The 21,097-nt window shown below is 50.5% G+C and overlaps 1 protein-coding gene across 1 annotated transcript; it reads right to left on the reverse strand.

Moving 5' to 3' along the window:
• Window positions 1-1,540: 1,540 nt before the first annotated feature.
• Window positions 1,541-16,380, reverse strand: CHGA (chromogranin A). The gene is made up of 10 exons (XM_075031004.1): window positions 16,259-16,380; window positions 15,980-16,029; window positions 15,145-15,191; window positions 11,239-11,322; window positions 11,076-11,169; window positions 10,586-10,654; window positions 8,350-8,448; window positions 6,226-6,732; window positions 5,307-5,770; window positions 1,541-1,887 (listed from the first exon to the last, which is right to left on the reverse strand). Exons 1-10 carry the CDS (start codon window positions 16,378-16,380, stop codon window positions 1,804-1,806), a joined length of 1,620 nt encoding a protein of 539 aa, XP_074887105.1. The 3' UTR covers window positions 1,541-1,803.
• Between the last annotated feature and the right edge of the window lie 4,717 nt (window positions 16,381-21,097).

Genomic DNA, 21,097 nt, shown 5'->3' on the forward strand with positions numbered 1-21,097 from the left:
TTAAAATTGAAATTAAGATCAGTATGTAAAATGTGACTTTTACAGCTGGATGAACTCCCTAATAACTGACATTTTAGTACTGTTTCTGTGGAACAGCTTTGGTTTCACGTCTGTTCCAACGCACCTTTCCCTGAGGTTAATGAGCGTGCCATCGTCCCCCTCAGGGTGGGGTTGGGAGACTCACACCTCACTCCGGTGCACTTTCCCCAGCCAGGCTCTCACCCTGTGCCTTGTCCCAGCTCGCGCCCTGCGCCGGGGCAGCTTTCGGGCCGTGCTTCGGCCTCGCTGCTTCCCCCTGCCGCTCGCTGTGTGGCCGCCCAGGGCTGGGGGCGAGGGGCACTGCCCCCTCAGCAGCTCCTCCAGCCCTCCCTGGGGAAGCTCACCCGGTGGGCAGAGGACAGCTCTGGACAACCAGTGTTTCCTGTGCCGAGGGGACCCCGCGCGCCCGCCTCCGCTGCAGTTCACTCTACGGGCCAACAGCGCTGATCTTTTTAGCAGAATAAAGGACTATGTCGAGTTCAAAGCCTGGCAGCCATTCCCTGAGCATCTCGGCTGTTCTGTGGGCTGCAGGTGATGGGAGACAACTGAGCTTCGAACTGGGGGGTGGGATACAGCCCTGGCAGCGGGATGCTCTTTTCCTCTCCTGCTGATACACGTAGAAAGTCTAAAATCTTATGATCGGTGTTCAGAGACACTTGGGGCAAGCTTCCCAAGCCCGGACACCACCCGGTCCTCCAGCTGGAGATTGGCCTGAAGCCCAAAGGATGGGGAAGGTTCTGCCCGTTAGCGCTGTGCCAGCAGGCCACCACGGCTCCTGTGAGCCAACGCGCAGGAGGGGCATCCCCTCAGGACCAGCCTTCACTTCTGGGGGAACAGAGACTGGTAGAGTTTTCCTCGTGTCCAGCCTATTTGTTACTTTTTTTTTTTAACCCACTTGTGCGTTGTCCAAAAAGCTTGACTTCGTTAAGTATTGCCTCAGAGTTTAAACTTCTAAACTGTTTCCTCTCTGGTCAACCCTGTGTTCATCGATGAACTACGGATGTGACCCACGTCTCGCTGAAGCACGCAGGACACCCAGCGTCGGGGCCGGGCTGTACGGCACCGCCGGGCCCCAGGCGGGCAGGGAGAGCCCTGCGGCGCTCGGGACCTCAGGGAGGTCTCCTCAATGCTGGGCCTCAATGGGCAGCAGCGCTGGAGCCTGGGCGAGGAGGGAAACGCCATCACAAGGTGTCTGTGGTGAGGGGAGGCCTCCATTCCCCCTCCGCTCCGCCAGGACCAAACAAGCCCTGCAGCGTGCTGACAACCAAGACTGAAGCTGCCAAAACAAAGGAAGCAACCCACTGCAGTTTTATTTTTCCTTAGATAAATTTTTTATATAGAATATATTACAGTCAGAGTTCTCAGCTTTTAATCAAAAGATAACAAGTTATTGCAGTTTTTTTACCCAGTGAAACTACCGGTGGAAGGAGAACTTTCTAGAAAGCTGTCTTGTCTTTTAAAAAAAAGAGGGAAAAAAACCCCACCCAGACAGAAAATACACATGTAGGTTGCACTTCGCGCCCACAGGCACCCAGCCGGGCGGGTGGGCATCTGTGTGGACAGGGGAGCGTGAGGTGAAGAAGCGGCGATGGGCACAACACTATGGCGAGGCAGGCAGGCCTGGATGCTAGCAAGGTCGGTTTCCTAGGCACGATGCTTCTGCTCCAGCTTAATTGCTTTTAAATCAGGAAACAATAACGTGGGGCTGGGGGGAGAGGAGGGCGGCGGCGGCGGCTTTCACCTGCGCGGGGAAGGCTGGGACCCTCAGCCTCGCCTCAGCTCGTGCAGCTTGTGGGCGACGCGCTCCAGCTCGGCCTCGATGGCAGCCAGGCTCTCCAGCTCCTGGTCCTGCAACGAAAGCCCAGGGCATGTGTCAGCAGCCGCAGGCGGGCAGCCATCGCCCCCCAGAGCTACAGAAAGCCTTGCCCGGGGCTAGCTGCCAATGGTGGCATGAGCACAGCCGTGTCTTGCCCCATCCCTTCAGCCCCCTCCTGCATTTGCCCCTCTGGACAGATGTCTGTGCACAACACCTGTTAGTCCTGTCCTAATGTTAAATCGCTGCAGCTGGTGATGGGGACAAGACATGCAGCCACCATCCCTGCTGCCCGGCAGGGCAGCCCCCAACAGGTCTTTCCCTCCAGAGCACGGGGCTGGAGGGAGATAGCGGCTGGCAAGCCGGAGCTGAGGCAGGCACTGCTGAACAGCACTGGGCGCCTGCGTTGAGGCAGTGGTGTCAAAACGGGACGGGCACAGGTGCCTGCCATCTGCAGCAAGTGCAGAATGTGCCCTGTTCGTGGAGGGGACGGCAGTGTCCCCTCTCCCCACGCTGTGCTGGGTGTCCACATGCACCTCCAGTACCAGAAGAGGCTTTTCCGCTGGGGAAAATAGTGACTGAGGAAGCCATCAGTTTAAAGGCTCAAACTGCCCATCGCTTGGTGGCTTTTCTATAGTGGCTCTTGTATATCTATGCTGTCACCTGAAGCTATTTTATTTAGCGCAGGTACTCAAATTTGTAACTGCGTGGCTTTGCCTGAACTCTGGTCATACGCAACTGGCCCTGTCTTGCTGCTCAGCCCCAGCCCTGCCTGTCCCTCACGGCTGCCGTCAGCTGGGGCTCGCCACAGATCACGCGCTCGCCAGCGCGGCAGCAGACTCTGAGGGAGCAAACTTGGGACTGTTTGTGCTAAAAGTGCCTTTTTCTGTTGGCAGAGCTGAGGTGATGGCCCCTCTCCTGTGTGGAGAGAGCAGAGCCTTGTCACTGTCAGCAGCAGCTGTCAAGCATGGGCAGATGCTGAGCCACTGGTGTGCACTGTATGTGGTTGGTGGGAAAAAAAGAAAGTATGTAGAAAAAAGGCATTTTTCTCATCCCTGAGCTATTTTGCTGAACAGGGAAAAACTCATGCTGCCCCTCCGCAAGGCTCTTGGCTCAGCCTCCTGGAAGGCTCCAGCTACAGCAGTGTGCTGGCAGCTCGGGGTGCTCACCAGCACCCAGGGGAGCCAGACTGAGCCCAAGCAGCTGTTCCAGTCTGTTTTGTCTGCAGTGGGTCAGGGAGCAGCCAGCTGAGGTGCATCTTGCTGGAGGAGAGCTTTGGCTGCAACCGGAGCCCCCAAGAAGTGAGAAAATAGCACTGTGCTGAGATCCTCCACAGCGCCCAAAGAGAGGAGAGGTCAGACCCACACCACTGCCTCGCGCTGTGCCCACGCGCCCTGGCTCGCTCCTGCCTGACCCCGAAGGCTGAGCCCCCGTGAGCACAGGGGACAGCACTCTCAGCCTCTGGCTGTGCCTTGCTGGCCAAGTCACGCAGCCTGAAAGTGAGGAGAGGGGACGGGATGGCAGCTGCTCTGGCAGAGCTGGAGCTTGTGCCTTCCTTTCCCTCACTGCTGGGTGCCTGGTGTGACGGCTCCTCACTGACTCCCAGAGGCCCTGATCTAGTTTAAAAAAAAAACAAAAAGTCTCGTTGCAACTGTAAACATAGCAGTTTTACAGCCTCAACAACTTCCTTCCCAGTCCGTGTTTGGAGGCTGAGCCCACCACCTTGCAGACAAGGTGCACCCCAGAGCCGCTGGCAGGGGTGGGTGCGGAGCAGCCTTCTTGGGGGAGAGACCTGGGACATAAGCAGGTGAGGAGGTGGATGGGGCAGGTGCATACCTCCTTGGCAGGCCGTTGCTGCATTCCTCCTCACAGCTGAGATGTTTGTCTTTGCTTTGAACCAACACGACTGGAGATGGATGCCCTCTCAGTGGGGGACACTGACAGGAAACCTTTGGGCAATGTTTTGGTGCATAGCTAAGGCATGAGGGGTGTTTTGGAGGCAAGAAAGCTGCAGCAAACTGGCTTTACTCACCTGCTGTCCCAGTCTGTTCCCAGGCACCTGATCATGGCTTGTCCCAGAGCAAACACTGGCAGAGCCCGTGCCCAGCCCCACTGTCCAGCTCCCTGCACTATCCCAAATAAACATCCATGTCTGCAGCTGGGCCTCAGCACAAAGGTGAAACCGCCACTCCTGGCTGCCAGGGAGGTGCTGAGCTACCACATAGCATCCATACTCAAAGCTGCCCGGCAGAAAAAGACCTGGGGGTGCTGGTTGACAGCCGGCTGAATATGATCCAGCAGTGTGCCCAGGTGGCCAAGAAGGCCAACGGCATCCTGGCCTGTATCAGAATAGTGTGGCCAGCAGGAGCAGGGAAGTGATTGTCCCCTGTACTGGGCACTGGTGAGGCCACACCTGGAGTCCTGTGTTCAGTTTTGGGCCCCCAATACAGGAAAGACATTGAGGTGCTGGAGCGTGTCCAGAGAAGGGCAACCAAGTTGGTGAGGGGCCTGGAGCACAAGTCTTATGAGGAGCGGCTGAGGGAACTGGGGCTGTTTAGTCTGGAGAAGAGGAGGCTGAGGGGAGACCTTATGCCTCTCTACAACTATCTGAAAGGAGGTTGTAGTGAGGTGGGTGTTGGTGTCTTGTCCCAAGTAGCAAATGATAGGATGAGAGGAAATGGCCTCAAGTTGTGGCAGAGGAGGTTTAGGTTGGATATTAGGAAACATTTCTTCACTGAAAGGGTTGTCAAGCACTGGAACAGGCTGCCCAGGGAAGTGGTTGAGTCACCATCCCTGGAGGTATTTAAAGGACATGTACATGTGGCGCTTAGGGACATGGTTTAGTGGGCATGGTTGGTGGTTGGACTTGATGATCTTGAAGGTCTTTTCCAACCTAAATGATTCTATGATTGTATGATCATGCAAAGTACCAGGGAAGGATGTCTCTGACTTTGGAAGCCTGGCTTGGATGTATTCCCATATCTGTCCACCATTTCCACTCCAATGAGCCAGCTATCTCACCATGGCTGTGCCTCTGATTTACCTCTGTAGGAGGTCTGACAATGCTCACTTCTCCCTGAGCCAAGGAAAGCATTCCTTTTGACTTGGAGGGGCTTTGGGACACAAGACCCACCCCCAGGCTCCAGATATAGCTCTGGTCGCCATGTCCAGCACAGGCCAGTGCAAAAGTCCTGTCACATTTTCAAGACTCTCTGGGGCAGGGCATGTTTTTGCACTAGTCACTAAAACAAGGATAAAAACCAAAGGCACAGCCAGGTGCAAATCTCAATAATCCTAGGGCTGAATGACTAAAAGGTTACCAAGCATCTCCTTAACATCACAGAGAACTAATGATGGCTGCATAACGCCAAGGTACCATCCACATCTCCAAGCATAGTTTGGATTGCCAAGTAATAACAGGGTGGGATTTATTTTTAAGCCTATGTATACCAACCTCCGTTCTCCTGTTAGCACTGCCTTCCTCATCCTTCTTTTCTTCAGGCATGGGAGCAAGCGGGAAACCTCCTTCACTGCTGTCCTCCTTCGAGTGATGCTTCCATGACCTCCTCACATCTTCCTCTGGACTACTGAAATCATACTTGCGGGACCTAAATGCCATTTTCATGGACCTGTCTGGGTCTTCCCCACTATCATTTTCCTCCATGCGCTTCTTTGATGTCAGCTGCTTGGCCAGCTCATCCATTTTGTTCCACCTCTTGGAGTCTTCCCACTCTCTGGAGGACTCCTCCTCCATCTCCTCGCTTTTGGCATCCCTGGGCTGGAAGGTGTCTTCCTCCTCCTGCATCCCCTCATCCTCCAGGTGATGCCTTCCTCCTCTCAGTGCCCGGGGCTGCTCTTCCTCCTCGTCCTCCTCAGAGCTCCGCCCGTCTTTGCCAAATCCCAGAGCGTTGTCATCATCTGAAAGAGCATTAAACACAACAGTGAGCACAAGTGTTAACCTAGTTATGCTCCACCTTTGAACCAAGCCTTCAGGGGTGATGCAAGGTGGGTTTCATGACTTAGGCCCTTTTTCCCAGGATTCTGGAAATACCCACTCTCACATCACCGTGTCAGTAACAGGGCTTGGAGGCAGCAGTCAAAAACCACGTAGGAAGTTCAAGAAAAAGAAATTAGTTGTCCCCAGGTGCTATGAAAAATGAGCAGCAGGCAGCTGCCAGGCCTGTTACCCACTCTGTGTGGGCCCCCATGGTCGGGTGCTTGCGGGGGGGTCTGGGTGGCTGTCTGTGGGGGTATTTCTGTAAACCCGGTAAGCACCTGCCTGAACTTTTAGTCTTTAAAGCCTCTTATCCGTCTGTCTCAGTGCTCCCAGCTCACCCTGGGGAGGTATCAGTGCAGTTGTCTGAGATACGTACTGCCATCTCCCTCCATCTCCTCAGCCTCCTCGTCCTCCTCCGCCAGATCAAGTGACCTCTCTGCTTCGGTAGGGTCCTCCTCTGCAGCATCGTCTCCTCCGTCATCCTCCCGCTCCACACGCTCCCCTGCCACCTGCTTGCTCTGCTCCTGGCCCTGCCTGGATGGCTGCTCTCCCTCATCCTCGAGCTCCAGGCTGTCCCTGGGGCCTCTGGGCTGCTCTTCTTCATCCCCTCGCTGCTGCTGCTCATCTTTGCTGAAGACTTTGCTGATGCGGTTGTCCAAAGCTTCGTCTCGCTGGGCATGCTCTATGTCCCCAATCTCATTGCTCTCTGCTTCCTCTCCATCCTCCTTCTTGCCAGGGTCAGCATCCCGTGGCCTGGACTCCCTCTCCTCCAGGCTGTTTTTTCCTTCCTCTCTTGAATTTTCATTTTGCTGGGTTTTCTGTGCTGCCAGCTCAGCCAGGGACCCTGTGGGCTGCTCCTCTTCAGGGCGCTCCACTGCTGCATCTGCAGAGGGAGGAGCAAGAAGCAACACCTCTCCTGAGAGCTCATTTCACAACCAGCGAAGCCCGTGCATTTCTTAGGGAGCTTCAGCCCTGCTCAGCAATCTGCTTAACCAGCCCATGGAACCTTTCACAAGTCACTTCAACATATGCTTGCATTCAAGCAAGCCGGTGCTCTCACTGGTGCCTGCTCTCCCAGAGAGACTCACAAGGCTGAAGTTAAACATATGCCGAAGTGCTTTGCTGCAGCACGGTCCTCATCACCACCTCTTGAGATGCCAGCAACAAACTTGCCCGCATGAAACCAGGTCACATGTAAAATGAAACGATTTAGGAGTGTAATACAGCACTTGTACAGCTCTCCCTGCTCCGAGTGCTGCGCTAACACTGCATCCTTATTTCTCCCACCAGGTTGAAGAGGCAGCCACCACTGTTTGCGGGCGAGCCAGGGGGAGCGAGGGCCAGCTCTGCTTCTGCAAAGCAGCTACTCAGCAGGAGCTTAATGTGGGCTGGGTATTTGCTCTTGCTCATGTCAGAGACTGGCCTCTTTTAACATACTTAGCCATAGAAATCACTTTGCAAAAGAAAAGGTGGGGGGCTAAAGAGCAGTGGGAAAAGCCAGATGGGTATGGAAAGGCAAGCGCAGCCCCAGGCAGGGCTGAGGAGCGTGCTAGGGTGAGGGCATGCAGAGAGCCAGTCACGCAGGGCTGGTGACCACTGGTGACACCACACTGGTGTCACTGGGCTGTCTGCGGGCCTGGGCAGCCCAACATGCTACACTTCATCCTCATTCAGTCTCCACACTGCTGGAGCACGAGGCTCAGGTCTGCCGTGGCAGGAGGGAGACCCAGTGCCACCCGTCCTCTCTGTTGGCTTTTGGCCGTGCTGGCTGCAGCAGCAGCCCCTGGGGGTATTGCTCCTCATCGCTTTGGGCACCTTTGGGCTGACATTGTGGTATCACTGTCCCGCCATGGCTCAGCCACACACCCCAGATCCAGCTTGAGACCCTCTGCGGGGGTGCTGTGGCTGGACAAGAAATCATATCACCCCACATTGGCATCGTGTCTTCCTGATGTGGAAAAGGGAAGGTGCCGAACCCTCCTTTCCGCTACACTGCCTGTCTAGCCAGGCCATGGAAATATAGTGACAAGGGGAAATGTGAGCTGAATGTGGTCTTCTGTGTGAGTGTGTACTACGTGTATCCCAAGTTCAATTTTCCCTTCAGAGACCCATAACCTACTATCTTGGATGCCTGGAAACAAGGGCAGCAGGAGCAGACCCAGATCACGCTTGCCTATGTCACTGAGTCTTTCAGCATGGGATTTCCCTAGCTGTGACTCATTTGAAGCATTAGGAGTGAGTGACAGTGTTGGCAGCAGGGTGGAAAAGATCAGTATCAGTTTGGTAACAACTTGACCATCACCAGTTACTATAGCTCAGAAATTACATGTTGTTTAAACTGGTAAAGAACAAAGCAAACACTGGGTTGCTTGTGTGTGTCAGCGGCAGCATCAAAGAAGATGCCTAAATGAGAAGCAGATGGACATATCAAGGCTGTTAGAAAGAACATCCTTGTTTACAGCCTGACCTGGATTTCCTGGGGGGGAAGGCTGACACTGACCTCTCTGCTTGTTCTTGTCATTCTGACTTTCAAGGACTTCAGAAAGTTCATCTTCAAAGCCACTGTTTTTCTTCTGCTGCTGAGTTCTCTCATTGGCACCTGCATCAAGTAACAAAAAGTAGGGAAAGGCAACAGCCTGTCCTGTGTTTCAGAAAGTAGAGGTGGGATAATAGTTCTCTGCCCTTTATAATTATATGTATATTTTCTACAATGGACAAATCTGCCAAAGGGGAGCTGCAAAGAGAAGTGAGACTGGAGGATGAATCAAGTGCAGGAACAAAGCCACCATCAAAAACATCACCATCTGCACGAAAGAAAAAGGTCTCTAAACAAACAGAGAAGCAGGGTTGCTAGGAAAACTAATATTGATGGTGAGCTAGGCAATAAGAGATGCTGAACTGTAGCACACTGAGGCCAACAAAAGACTTAAGCATTGGAGTACTGAAGGATAAAAATCGCCTCCTGCCAGATGCTGCCCACGTAGCTCTGTTGAGGTGAGCACTGAGACCCTCTGTGCCCTCTGGCCTGGCTGTGGGGGCCCCACTCTCCCCAGGGCACTGGGAGGAAGAAGCAGCATTCATTCCTGCTCTGGGGACAGTCTGGGGCTCCAAGGCTGCACACCTTAGCTTCTGGGATTATGGAGCCAGCTTGACAAAAGCAACACTCCAGAAAAGGTACCTGAAGGCAGCATGAGCTGGAGGTCAGAGCACAGCTGTCCTGGCAACCAGTGCTCCCCAGACAGCCCTATCCCAATGGGATCTGCAAGCCAAGCAAGCCCTGTCTAACCCAGCTCACACCCTGCTTCTATACCTTAATGCAAAGGCAAGAGCCAACACTGCCAGCCCAGTCCTCTCTAGCCCTACACTGGGCAGAGCTGGATGGTGTGAGCTCTCCAGCCTAAGCAGGACCAGCTGTAGGCAGCACAGAGGAGACCAAGATAGACATATTTCCTTTTCCCTTGGTCTACATGACTCTCCCACCCCCAGTCACTGTGATCTGTAGATTAGAGTTCATGTTACCCTGGGACAAAATGGTGTGATGGGCTCAAGCCAAGGAAAGAGTGGAGCAAGATGCAGCTCTGTGAAACAAGTCCCTTCATGTGGACTCCATGCTGTATGGCACAGCATGATAGCTGAGCACTCCCCCTCACGACCCTGGTGTGCCTGGGCAGCAGCATCCCAGTGCACTGAAGAGACCCAGGTTTCTTTCTTCTGGATCACCAGAGCATCCACAGAGCCCATCTGAGGTCACTGCCCCACTGGCCCCTCCACCAGTGGCATACGGGTAGTGACCAAACTATGGCTTTGGGAGCTGCATGAGGCTCTCTCCCAATATTGACTTCCTGAATTTTTCCTCTCCCTTCTCCCTGTTGCCTCTGTGGCTTCCCTGCTCTGGAAGCACTCTGGTGGCACTGTCTTCCAGCCATCCCTGGCAGCTGTGCCACACAGGAGCAGGGCACAGGGAAGCCCTGGTGAGGGAGGGCTGCCATCTGGGTTACCCCAGGGAGAAGGAAGAGGGAAGGCCAGGAGCTTCTCTCCCTGCAGCCTGGGGAGAGCCCTGTTGTAGCCTCAGCCAGACCACCCGGGCAGAGGGACCTGCACTGGCTTTGAAGTAGCCTTGCCTGGGACCTGCACATCAGCCCTGGGGACCTAGGCACCTGAGAATGGACCTTTTCTCTTTGCACACCCCTTTGCACAGTTCTGTGCTGCTGCTGCTCCCACATTGACCCACAGTGAGAAGCCTGCACCTCTCCAAACCAAAGAACTTTCATTCAAGTTAAGAAATCCAATAGAAAATCCCCATTAGCTCAAGGAAATTTTCACTGGGGTCTTTTAGATGCAAGTCCCACTCAGTGCTCAGTCAGGCTTTCCTTCTGCCACACCTGGGTTTACTGCTAGACTCCAGCTGCACAAAGAGGGAGTTGGTGGTTATTTGTTGAATTAAATTATAGTATTTCCTTTTAGGGTTCTCCCGCCCCCAAATGCCTACACTCTGCACCACCACCAAGTTACGTTGACAGTCATTTAAATCATCAGATGCATATCGGAATTATTATAGCAAAATTCCTGCCCTCACTCACCTAGTATCTACTGGAAGTCCTGGAACTGTGTTTCCCAGGGCACATTTATATGATGTCAAATTAATGTAAAATACAAAAACCCCCAGACAACAAAACTGTGTGAGGGGCTACAACAAATGAAACTCCTCTTCCCAAATAACTATAGTGACACTGTACCTTGAGCAGCAATTTCCTGAAGTTCCTTCAATAAATTTTGGTGGCGAAGGATAGAAATGATTCGTTCATCTGCAATAGGGAAGACTTGGTACAGAAGATGGTCAAAGACAACCTCCCCCCCCTCCCAGGAAATGAAAAAGTACTCCAAATCCACCTCCCTCTTCATTTTCTCTTTTCTCTCCCTTGGCTTGATTTGCTATGGCATGTCTTAACTGTGTGGTTAAGATGACAGGAAGGTCCCATGAAAACCAGGCAGCGTCATGTCACCCAGCACTCCCCTGGCCACAGTGCCAGCATGATGCATGGCCTGGGCTGAGCAGCAACTCTGTCCCTGCTTCTGGGGCCTGGTGCAGCCCGGTGGGGTGACCATGAGGAAGGTGCGTGTGTCGGGGACCCCTTGTCAGGCGCTAGAGTATGTGTCAGGGCAGCAGCAGCCCCTGCTTGCCAGATCTGCTCTTGCTGATACCCAGCATTAAATCTGAACCTCTACCTCCTCTGAGTGTTTCTAGGCATTCCTCGCTGATCGGCAGGGGATTTGGCTTCGATAAAGTGTCAGAGATGACCTCTACAATGCACTTCATCACCTAGAAAGAGACAAAAATACAAATTAAAGCACTGCTTTTTTGTCTTTTTCTCCTAAATCTATTTGTTACCAAGGCTAAAATGCAGCAGATGATGGCACAGATCTTCTTGCTTTTCTGGTCAAGCCAGAACTGAATGTTCAGTTCCTGTTTTACCTAACACAGGAACAGAAGGTACCCGCTGAAACTGAGAAGTGAGCAAATGACACATGGCAATGGAAAGAGCTTCTTCAACATGACACACACTTCAGCTGAGGATCTCATGACTCCAGCCCATCCCAGAGGCTGGGCACGTCAGGAGCTTGGAGGGGATCTGGATATACACATAGAAAGCTCAAAATCATCTCAACCTGCATCTCATAAAAGGGCTCAGTGGGACATTGTAGAAAGCAACAAGTGGTCATAGCTCTTCAGTAGGTGACCTTGAAATCTTGCAAGCTATTTGAGCCCTGAGAAGGGCACCACAGTTAGGCTGCAGCCAGGCATGGAGGGCGAGGTGAGGCAAATTGTACTTTCAAACACAGATGAGAAATACTGCTCTCAAGCCCTAGAGAAGGACAGGACACTCTGGAGAAGTGTTTGACCTCGTGCTTAAGTGTTCAAGCCATCTATTGTAGACTGGAAGAGCTGTACATGGAGGCAGGTCATTTGAAAGCAAGGAAGTTCCGACACATTCCTTGGAAGCATTTGCAACTGCCTGAGGCAGCTTCCCAGACAGTATGAACTCTGGGTCTGCCCTTTCCAGCAGCCCTTTTCTTTGGTGTAAAATGAGAAGCATTATTTATGTAGTTTGTCCCCTGTACTGAGATTGCAGGCTTAGCTCTTAGCAGCACCGCTGATCCCACAGGGATCACCCAGGGCTGTATGTGTCATAGGAGAATGAAAGCCATGGGTGCAAAGGCAAGGTGGCACCTCTGGTATGGGTGAAGGCATCCTTGCCACACTGAGACAGGCCACCAGGAGCCCTGCTGTGTGGTCATGGTAGACCCAAACAGTCACACAGGAGAGAAAACAGCATTCACTACAGTCTGGTGCTGGTTAGTGGTGCAGGAATTAGGCTGTTTAGTTCAAAAGGATGATTATTTATAAAGCAGCCTAGAAAGTATGCAGGGCTTACAACTGCCTGTGGAAAAAAAGAGGCTAAATTGAAAAAAAAGAATACAAGTAAGCCTTGGGGACAAAAAAAATCACACACTGAACCTCTTTCTCCTGATGATTTCTGCTGGCAGTCCTAAGAGCCCTGACCTCCCTCACAAGGTGCCATGCTCAGGAGAGCAGAGCACTGTGGCTGCAGTAGAAATTAAACACAAGTCAGCAACTCCCAGTCATCTACAATGTTGCCCATTCAAGCAACCAGATATATTCATTGACCAGCTGGAATGGGCAAATTTTCGCCCTGTGTAAGGAGAGAATTCTGCTTTTACAGATCACTGCCGTAAAATGCTGAACACTTACTTACACATTTTGAGGGGATTGCTGGATTTGAAGTTACAGGAAAGATCAAACAAAAAGAAAGCGGGGAAATTTCCCTTGTATCATTCTCCTATACCACAAGCAATCCATTAATATTGATTTTAGATGACTTTCAGTCACTTCACTCTACCATTAAATAGAACACACCCCAGATTCTTATACTTCCCTCCCATGTTTCCCAACCTCTGGAGCCACTTATTACAGCAGTATTTGAAGAAGCTTCAGAAGTAACGACTTTCTCAGCATGAGAAATAAGAATCTGGGCCAATGAAATACTCTATACAAACTTTTTGAAGATTTCTAAGCTGAGTTAAGGTCTTTGTCTGAACACAAAGAAACACATCAGTCACCACAGAAATATGGTCAACTCTATGGAGGAACTTTGTAACACAATGAAATGAAGAGTGCAGTCATTCCACAACAGTCTCCTTGACTTTTTGTAATAGCAAGTCTTGCAGGGTGATGTTTCACAAGGTCATGAAATAACAGCCTGCATCAGGAAATGGAGGAGATTCTTTCCAAATGAATGTAATTAATCCAGTGCAGAAACTCGGACTGAAATTTTGCCATAGCTAGCCTCTAATTGTGAACATGTAACTAGATCCTTAAGAGCTGCTCATGCTGTCCCTACACAGAAATCTCCAAAGGATCATGTCCTTACAAGGATAGACTTCACCACGTTTGAGCTTGGCTATGCTCAGGCCCTTCTGAAATGTATGGTTTTAATTGAGAAATAGTGTCCTTTGAGCACAAGAGTGGGCAAACACCAGAGATACTGTAAATGCTTTGGTCATGTTCAGCTCCCCATGGAAAGCCCTTGATGTAAGGAAAGCCTGATGAGCTGCCCAGGAAAGGCCTGCAGGTGCTGAGTACCCATTACATAGCCCTGAGTCACCCACAAATGCTGGTGGTACGGAGCATGGTGTGTAGGAAGGGCTGCAGTGCTCACTGCTGTACCCATGTGATGATGTCCCTGCCCTGATCCGTCTAATGAGACCAGGACTTCCTTCACTGAAATGCTGTGTCTCAGAGGATGGTGAAGGCAGAAGAGCCCTAATGGCTCCTTTCAGTTGCAGCAAATTCAAAAGAAAGGTGTGGTCTGATTTTGCTCTCAGGTAGAGCCTGTGTCAGTACCCAGGGAGGGGGCAGGCTTGGGAAATAAACCTTCCTTGGTGGAGGCATCTCCATGGAGTTGCACCAGCTTCCACAGAAGCGCAATGTTTTACACACAGAACATATTGGGGACTAGATCGCACAAGGAAAATTGTGGAATTAATGGATCATCCCACCAGATGCCCAATGAGCATCCCACTCCAGTATGGCCAGTTGAAGGGGCAAGTGCTTGCCCTGAGTCCCCTCTCTCAGTTAGCAGCACACGGCCTGAAGCAGGCTCCCAGTGGCTCACAGCTCATGGCTCAGCCCCAGGAAGGGCTAAGCAGGCTAAAAGTCTTAACAAAGCAACAGCTTTCCAGGCCCAGGCACATCTGACAGGAGACGAGGAGGCGTTTCTCATGGCACTTGCCCCGTAGGTAATGAGCAGAGACACTGTGCAATGGAGCCTGTGGCTGAGACTGACGTGAATGCGCCCTCCTCTACTGCTGACTGGGGAAAAAACATTATGTGGCTAGAAGATTTCAGGAAACAAAGAAAGAGGTTCAAGATGTAAGGGGTAAAGGGCTGGAGTTTCCTTTCTGGACATTAATTTCTGTAGAAGTCTTAATTTGGGCAGCTCAGAGATCGCTCACCTGAAAGACTATAGGAGTTATAAATATCAGGAAGGGTGGGGTTCTGTCACAGATCAACACAGGCAAACACACCTACCCTAGCATTTAGGTGCCAAAAGCTCTTTGAGAGTGCACACACTTGCAAATTGCAGCTACGAATGTCAGAGAGGTATGACACAGATCTATGCACAGAATAAGGCTGGAGAGGTCAGCCAAGTCCCGCACTGCTCATAGCCATCCAGACAGGCTGAGCAGTGGCTGAGGATGGGACAGATTAGCAGTCTGAGGGTAGCCAACTGCCTATTTTTCAGGAACATGCATGTTTAAGTAACACACCACACACATACAAAAACAGATGTATACACCCCCCGAAACACACGCAGTTCCAGCAGTGCCTGTTCCTGAATCACATCTCCCCCCACTCTACCCTGAGTCACCTCCTGTTGGGAGCTTTGAAAAGGTGAAAGTAGGAGGACTAGGGAGGGTTATACCCAACCTCCATCCCCAGCCTCACCATTGTCTAGACAAGCTTGTTTGCTCCCTCTGGTACATCCTGAGGGACTTCCCTCCTGCCCAGGTGCCCAGAAGTGGATGCATAAAGGGTAAAGCCTTGTAGGAAGGGAGCAGGGATGGATCCTGCTGTAGGGATCTCATGCAAATCCCTGGCACTTCCTACAGGGTAATTCAGCAGGAGCAGCCAAAAACCAAACAGCTAGGTGTGGAGGTTAAACATTACATCCTTCATCTTCACTTGCCCCTTCCAATACAGGCCCATCCTTACCTTAGTGTCACCTTTATTCATGTCGTTTGTCACGGGAAGGGAGATGGCTGTAAGGTGAGGGGAGGGGAAAAAAAAGAGAGCTTGTTATTCACCTCCTCTGGGAGACAAGCAGAGAAATCCTGTCCTGCTAAAAATGGGAGTGGGGAAGAGGGGCATCTGTCTCTGGTAGAAGTGGTCCCTGGGCGGTGCAGCAGCTGGATGTGTGCATTATGCCCCCCCTTGGGAGAGGGAGAGGGAGAGGGAGAGGGAGAGGGAGAGGGAGAGGGAGAGGGAGAGGGAAGGGAAGGGAAGGGAAGGGAAGGGAAGGGAAGGGAAGGGAAGGGAAGGGAAGGGAAGGGAAGGGAAGGGAAGGGAAGGGAAGGGAAGGGAAGGGAAGGGAAGGGAAGGGAAGGGAAGGGAAGGGAAGGGAAGGGAAGGGAAGGGAAGGGAAGGGAAGGGAAGGGAAGGGAAGGGAAGGGAAGGGAAGGGAAGGGAAGGGAAGGGAAGGGAAGGGAAGGGAAGGGAAGGGAAGGGAAGGGAAGGGAAGGGAAGGGAAGGGAAGGGAAGGGAAGGGAAGGGAAGGGAAGGGAAGGGAAGGGAAGGGAAGGGAAGGGAAGGGAAGGGAAGGGAAGGGAAGGGAAGGGAAGGTCCCGTCCCCAGGCTGGCAGTGCCCGGTGCCCGGGGGCGCGGGGCAGGCAGGGCCCGGCGCGGCCCTGGGCCAGTGACCTTGCGGCGGCCGCTGTCCGCGGTGCTGAAGGGGCGGCGGCGGGAGCGGAGCTGGGCGCGGTGGCGCGGTCCGCCGGGCTGAGGGTCCCGGCAGCCGGGGGGACACGGCGCCCAGCCCGGCCCCACTTACCCGGCACGGCCAGGAGCAGGACGGCGAGCACTGCCGGGCGGCTCATGGTGCTGGCGGGGCGGAGGGAGGGAGAAAGGGGCAGAGGGCGAGTCTGTCCCTGGCGTGGGGGCTCCAGGCGAGGTGCCGGGGGGAGACCAGCACCGTGCGCGTCTACGCCAGTGCCCTGGCTGAGGATCCCAGATGGGGCACTGCAGCAACCGGCTCACTTATATATCTCGGCCCCTCGGAAATGGCGTCAGGAGGAAGCCGCCTCCTCCTCTCTCCCCCCTCCCCTCGCACACAGCCTTCTCGTCAGCCTCCCCCACTCGCCGGGTGCTGGAGGAGCGGCCACACGCCAGGATCCCCCCCGCTGCCCGGGCAAAGGTTTCCAGCAGCAAGGTGTCAGGCTCCGGTTGCTCCATCTTCTCACACTCAGCAGGTGCAGGAAGGCTGTGAGATGCGTTTCCAGGACATCGCTTTTCCGGCGCCTCACCCAACACTGGCAATCGACGAGCACCTCCGCATATGTGCCCTCTCTGTATGTACCAGCAGTCAACAGCGAGAGTCACCTCAGGTACCCCAGCCAGCGTGTCCACCTGTAGATGGATCTGCCCTCTAGGGGTGCCCTTGCCTTCCACTGAGCACAGTTTAGCGCAGAAGTTTAGAACAGATGTTGGAAGTTTTTAGATGCCTGTTAAACGCCTCCACAGAGGACAGGAGTGCCTGCAGGACTGGTCCAGAGCCAGGGAACTGGTCACCATGAAACGGGTTTGCCAATGGAGATGCTAAGTCCAAGCTATTTTATGAAAGATTTTTAAGTAGTAGGATATCATTTGGGGCAAACAGCAAAGGCTGGTGGGTCTGTTGCTCAGCTATTGTGACCCTGCTAGCAAATTTTGATAGGTTGCTATCCTTTGTTCAGTGATGCCTCACAACCTGTAGCATTACCCTACACCCTCACTGCTAAGCACTCCAAAGTTGAAGTCACCAAGATTACTTGGTCACTAGTTTCCATTGACAAGGGAGAGAGAGGAAGTAACAAATTGTACCATTCTCTTAGTCACAAGCATTTCCACACTCTTGACAAAACCGCTGTCTGTTCTTTGGATGGAGTGTCTGTCAGGTCAGCCAGCTGGATTCTCTTTTGAAAGCGACTCCAATGCTTCTTTAGGACAACGCTTCTTTAGGAATAGCACCTCTACTATTCCGCACTATCCCTCAAGCAATTTCAGAGGTCACAAAAGCCAGGGACTTATACTAGAAAATCATATTCAGAAAAATGCACTGTCCTTCTTTCCCACCCTACCTTACTCTGCTCACTGGGGAGTCCTGCACCCAAGGAGCTAGAGACAACATGTTCTAAGATGACAAGAACTCTTCTATGAGACTAGGGAGTACAGACAGCACTATAGGTTTCCACCTTCTCTTTCCGTATGCACATGGAAATGTGCTCCTAAATGTACTTCCAAATGTCCTCTAATAGCCGTCTGATTTAAATGCATGCTTCAAAAGGCACATTTGGATTGTAAAAGCCCACTCATACAAAATCAAAGCTCCCCTTGTCTGTTGCATTTTCTATTTAATAGCAGAGAGAAGCTGGAAATAAATTGATCCTCTGAACAGTGCTTTGTGGATGACATTGATTGATGGTTAAATGTTTATAAGGTCACGAAATGAACACCCATGACAGTTCTTGTTGTATGGGGAACCTGCATCCTCCAGGAACAATAGATAGCCTTTCTTTTTTAGTTGTTGGGTTGGGTTTTTTTGTGTGTGTGCATGTGTTGTTGAATTATTTATTGGGGGAGGAGGGAAGGGGGTCGTACACAATGGCCTTTTACTCCTTCAGGATACACCAGAGCATTTTAGTCTCTGAGTCTGAGATACTGAACATTATTAAGCTTGTTAGTTCCTATATATTCCTAAGAGATAAACAGATTGATCTGCTTATCACGCTATGTTTACCAAGTCAATATTTACTTATCCTTACATATAAATGTTGATCTTATTAGGGCAATAAATTATCTCACTTCTAATCCAGTTTCTTACATGAAGCCCTTTTCTTCCCTGGGGTCTCTTTTTGAGAAATAACAGGATATGTAGTGTTCATGACTATATTTTTTTCTCTCTTTCTCAAGCTGTGGTCTTGCATCCATTAAGTTCATTGCAAAGGAAAAACTAAATGTTTTCCAGGTATGGCATGCATTCTCCTGCTGTAGTAGCGGATGATGATTTTTTCTATTTCTTGCTCCAGGAAAATGGATATGAAACTGTTAATCCAACAATCAGTACTTCTGCTGTTGAAATTTGTCTCATTAGGCACAGCTATATTAGGAACTGTCAAAGTAAAGCATGTTAGGGAAAGATTTATGTCAAAAAGCAAAAGTGATCAAATAAAAAAGTGGCAGGTATTCTGCCACTCGAAGAAAGGCAATGCCAAAAGCAGACTTCAAGGGAAGAGCAGGTTTGTGACTCTCTGAAGTAGTTTGTGTTTTAGTATATGGAGAACAGGAGTAGATCTTTAGTGGGTGGCAACAGGATGAAGATGGACATTTCTGACCAGTTCCAGTCTTATAAAAAAGCCATTTATGTCTGTAGACAGCAATTCCATTTTTCCTTATAGCTGCCCAATTTCTAGGGCATGAAATGTGGTGAGAATGTGGAGAGCCATATACCATTACCTGCCTGCAGTCACTAACATAATGTGCAGATGGACAAAGAGATAAGTTATTGTGATAGGAAAAGGATATTTGCCTTCCTAGCCTGAAAAGTGATTTGAGGAGATGTCAATGTCTGGATGTATGGAAGTAGACACCCAGCACTGCTGCATTACCCATGCTCTGAGCTGAGTGAACAAGAGGGCCAGCCTGAAAGCCATATTGCTATATGAGTTTCTTCCTATGCATAAGGTCATTTGCTGAAGGGATCATCTGGCTTAAGTGTTATTCTCTATCAACACATAAGTAATTTTTTTTTTAATTTTATTTCAGAATTCAGGAAATAAAACCAAAGAATCTGGTGTATGGCTCTAAGCTACTTTTGAAAGCTTTGCTCTCTAATTTCTTGGCTGAAACTGGGTTAAGAATTCAACCCCTTCCTGCGCTTGGAAACACTGACACTGCATTTCAGACTGCTGTGATTTTACTGATCTGGGAACTGAGGCACAGAAATAGGAAAAGTGTAATTTTCATGAATATATCAAAAAGGCTTGAAGCCAAGGCACAGCTATTACCCACACCCTAACCAAAAAGACCACTAAGCTAAAAATAGGCAACAATTACCTTCTTGCATATGAAATCAATTTATAACTGTTTGACTGAAAAACCTGAATGTAAGCTTACTGCAAAATTAGTAGCAAAGTCTATTAAAACCCCCACATCACACCTTTTCTTCTTTCCCACATTAGTCAATCACACTCGCCTCTCAGTTCCTTCGTACAAGCCTTTCTTGTCTGCCTGTAAGAAGAAATGAGCTTCAAAGCTCAGATTGCTGTTGTGAATATCCATCTACGCTATTAAAAGGCAGTCCTCTCTCTACTTTTTCAGGTCAGAGGCAAAATGGTGTTGACTTGCTTTGATTTTCTTAGTCTAGTCTGTGCTTGCACCAACCTGAAATTAATTGATTTTCCTGTTCAAAAGTTTACTTACACCCCATAAAAAAGCCCAACATTGTGCCCAATCCTGACAGTAGCTACTGCTCTGCCTATCCACCTTCATCCTTGCCTGGCATGCACAGCTCTCAGTGGGCAGATGGAGTATGTTCTCTGTTGGGAGAAGAGCCTTCCCTGTAGCGATCACAGAATACCATCTGGGCACCCTTACGAATAGCTTGGATCTCAATATAATTTTTCTAAACGTTATTCAAACACCAATCTGGAAAATGTTGTACCCCTCCAATGCCTTGGTCGGTTTACCTAGCACTTACAGAAAACCCTTGCTGATTCCTGTGAGCCCCACCAAATCAGTAAGAAAAGATGTAGAGATGGAGGTTCTCCCTGGACAGAGTGATCTCAAACAGCCTCCTCAGGAAATTACTGATTGTTCCCATGGCTATGGTTTTATTTGACTTGTGACAACAAAGTATTTGTCATGCTAATGTACATATTTAGTAAGACAAAACAATTTTCTAAGTTCTAGAATGGTCTAAAACAAGTTCATGAGAATATAATTGATATTGGTTACTTACCTCCAAAGTTAGAGACAGATAGTCCTGTTTATTGCCCTGCAGGGACTAACAGGGTTCATGAGAGTTAAGAAAAAAAATAATGACAAGAGTGACTCAGGTCTTTGGACCAGCGCTCATCTTCTGGGGGGTCCGTAAGCTCACCAGACTACCTCCACACTGCCAGCAGCTCTTAGCTAATACATGGACCCTCAGTCAGCATCAGCATCATCCCAGATTCTGTACATTAAATGACTGCCTGGTATGTTTTGAGAGATTAGTCTTTTTCCTCATCTTCTGCCTTTAAACACCTGCTCCTTCATTTCTGAAGTGTCCCAAGCTGTCCATCCACTCCAGGCCAGTTGCTCAGTGAACACCTAGTGAGGCACAGGTGTACGTGGGTCTCCTGGGATGCCCATATGGCCAGAGTTTGTATACTGATAAAATGCTGTGAGCAGGGTGGGGGTCTTTTTTGAGATGTAAGTTAGATGCACTTGTGCTAACTTTCCCAATTCATGGAGATGAAATGACAAAATCCCTAATTAAGAAATAATTACAATTAAAAGAACATTTTTACTAATGGCAGGGTTTAGGATTGTGAAACACATAAGCACTTTCCATTCTAGATGCTTTCTTTGATCTCCATGGTTCATATTGGAAATAATGCACTTGAAGAGATGAAAAGACGACTGAACACAGCCTGCTTTCCTGCCACTGTTGCAGAAGAATGGAGGGAAGGGGTGAGGATCTGAGCATCTGCTCCCTACACCCTTCTGTCCCCAAAAGTGCCAGCCACAAAAGCCAGACTTAAGGACTTCCAGGGCATTGCTGTCCCCAAGAATAGTCTTCTCCAAACAGTGGCAATAACATATCGCTCAAACCACTTACCTGGACATACAGAGCATAAGGACACAGCAGTTGCCATTCTGGGTTGGAGCAGGGAGGCAGGGTCCAGCCAGAGACCCTGGGGCCACCCCG

The sequence above is a fragment of the Buteo buteo genome, chromosome 6 (assembly GCF_964188355.1).
Source record: "Buteo buteo chromosome 6, bButBut1.hap1.1, whole genome shotgun sequence".
Taxonomy (NCBI): domain Eukaryota; kingdom Metazoa; phylum Chordata; class Aves; order Accipitriformes; family Accipitridae; genus Buteo; species Buteo buteo.

Coding starts and splice junctions, on each gene's coding strand:
- CHGA (XM_075031004.1), bottom strand. CDS start 16,380: ATGGAGCAACCGGAGCCTGACACCTTGCTGCTGGAAACCTTTGCCCGG. Junction 11,323..15,144: donor TGAATAAAGGTGACACTAAG/GTAAGGATGGGC, acceptor TTCCTGTGTTAG/GTAAAACAGGAACTGAACAT. Junction 1,888..5,306: donor GTGCTAACAGGAGAACGGAG/GTTGGTATACAT, acceptor CTTTCGTTGCAG/GACCAGGAGCTGGAGAGCCT.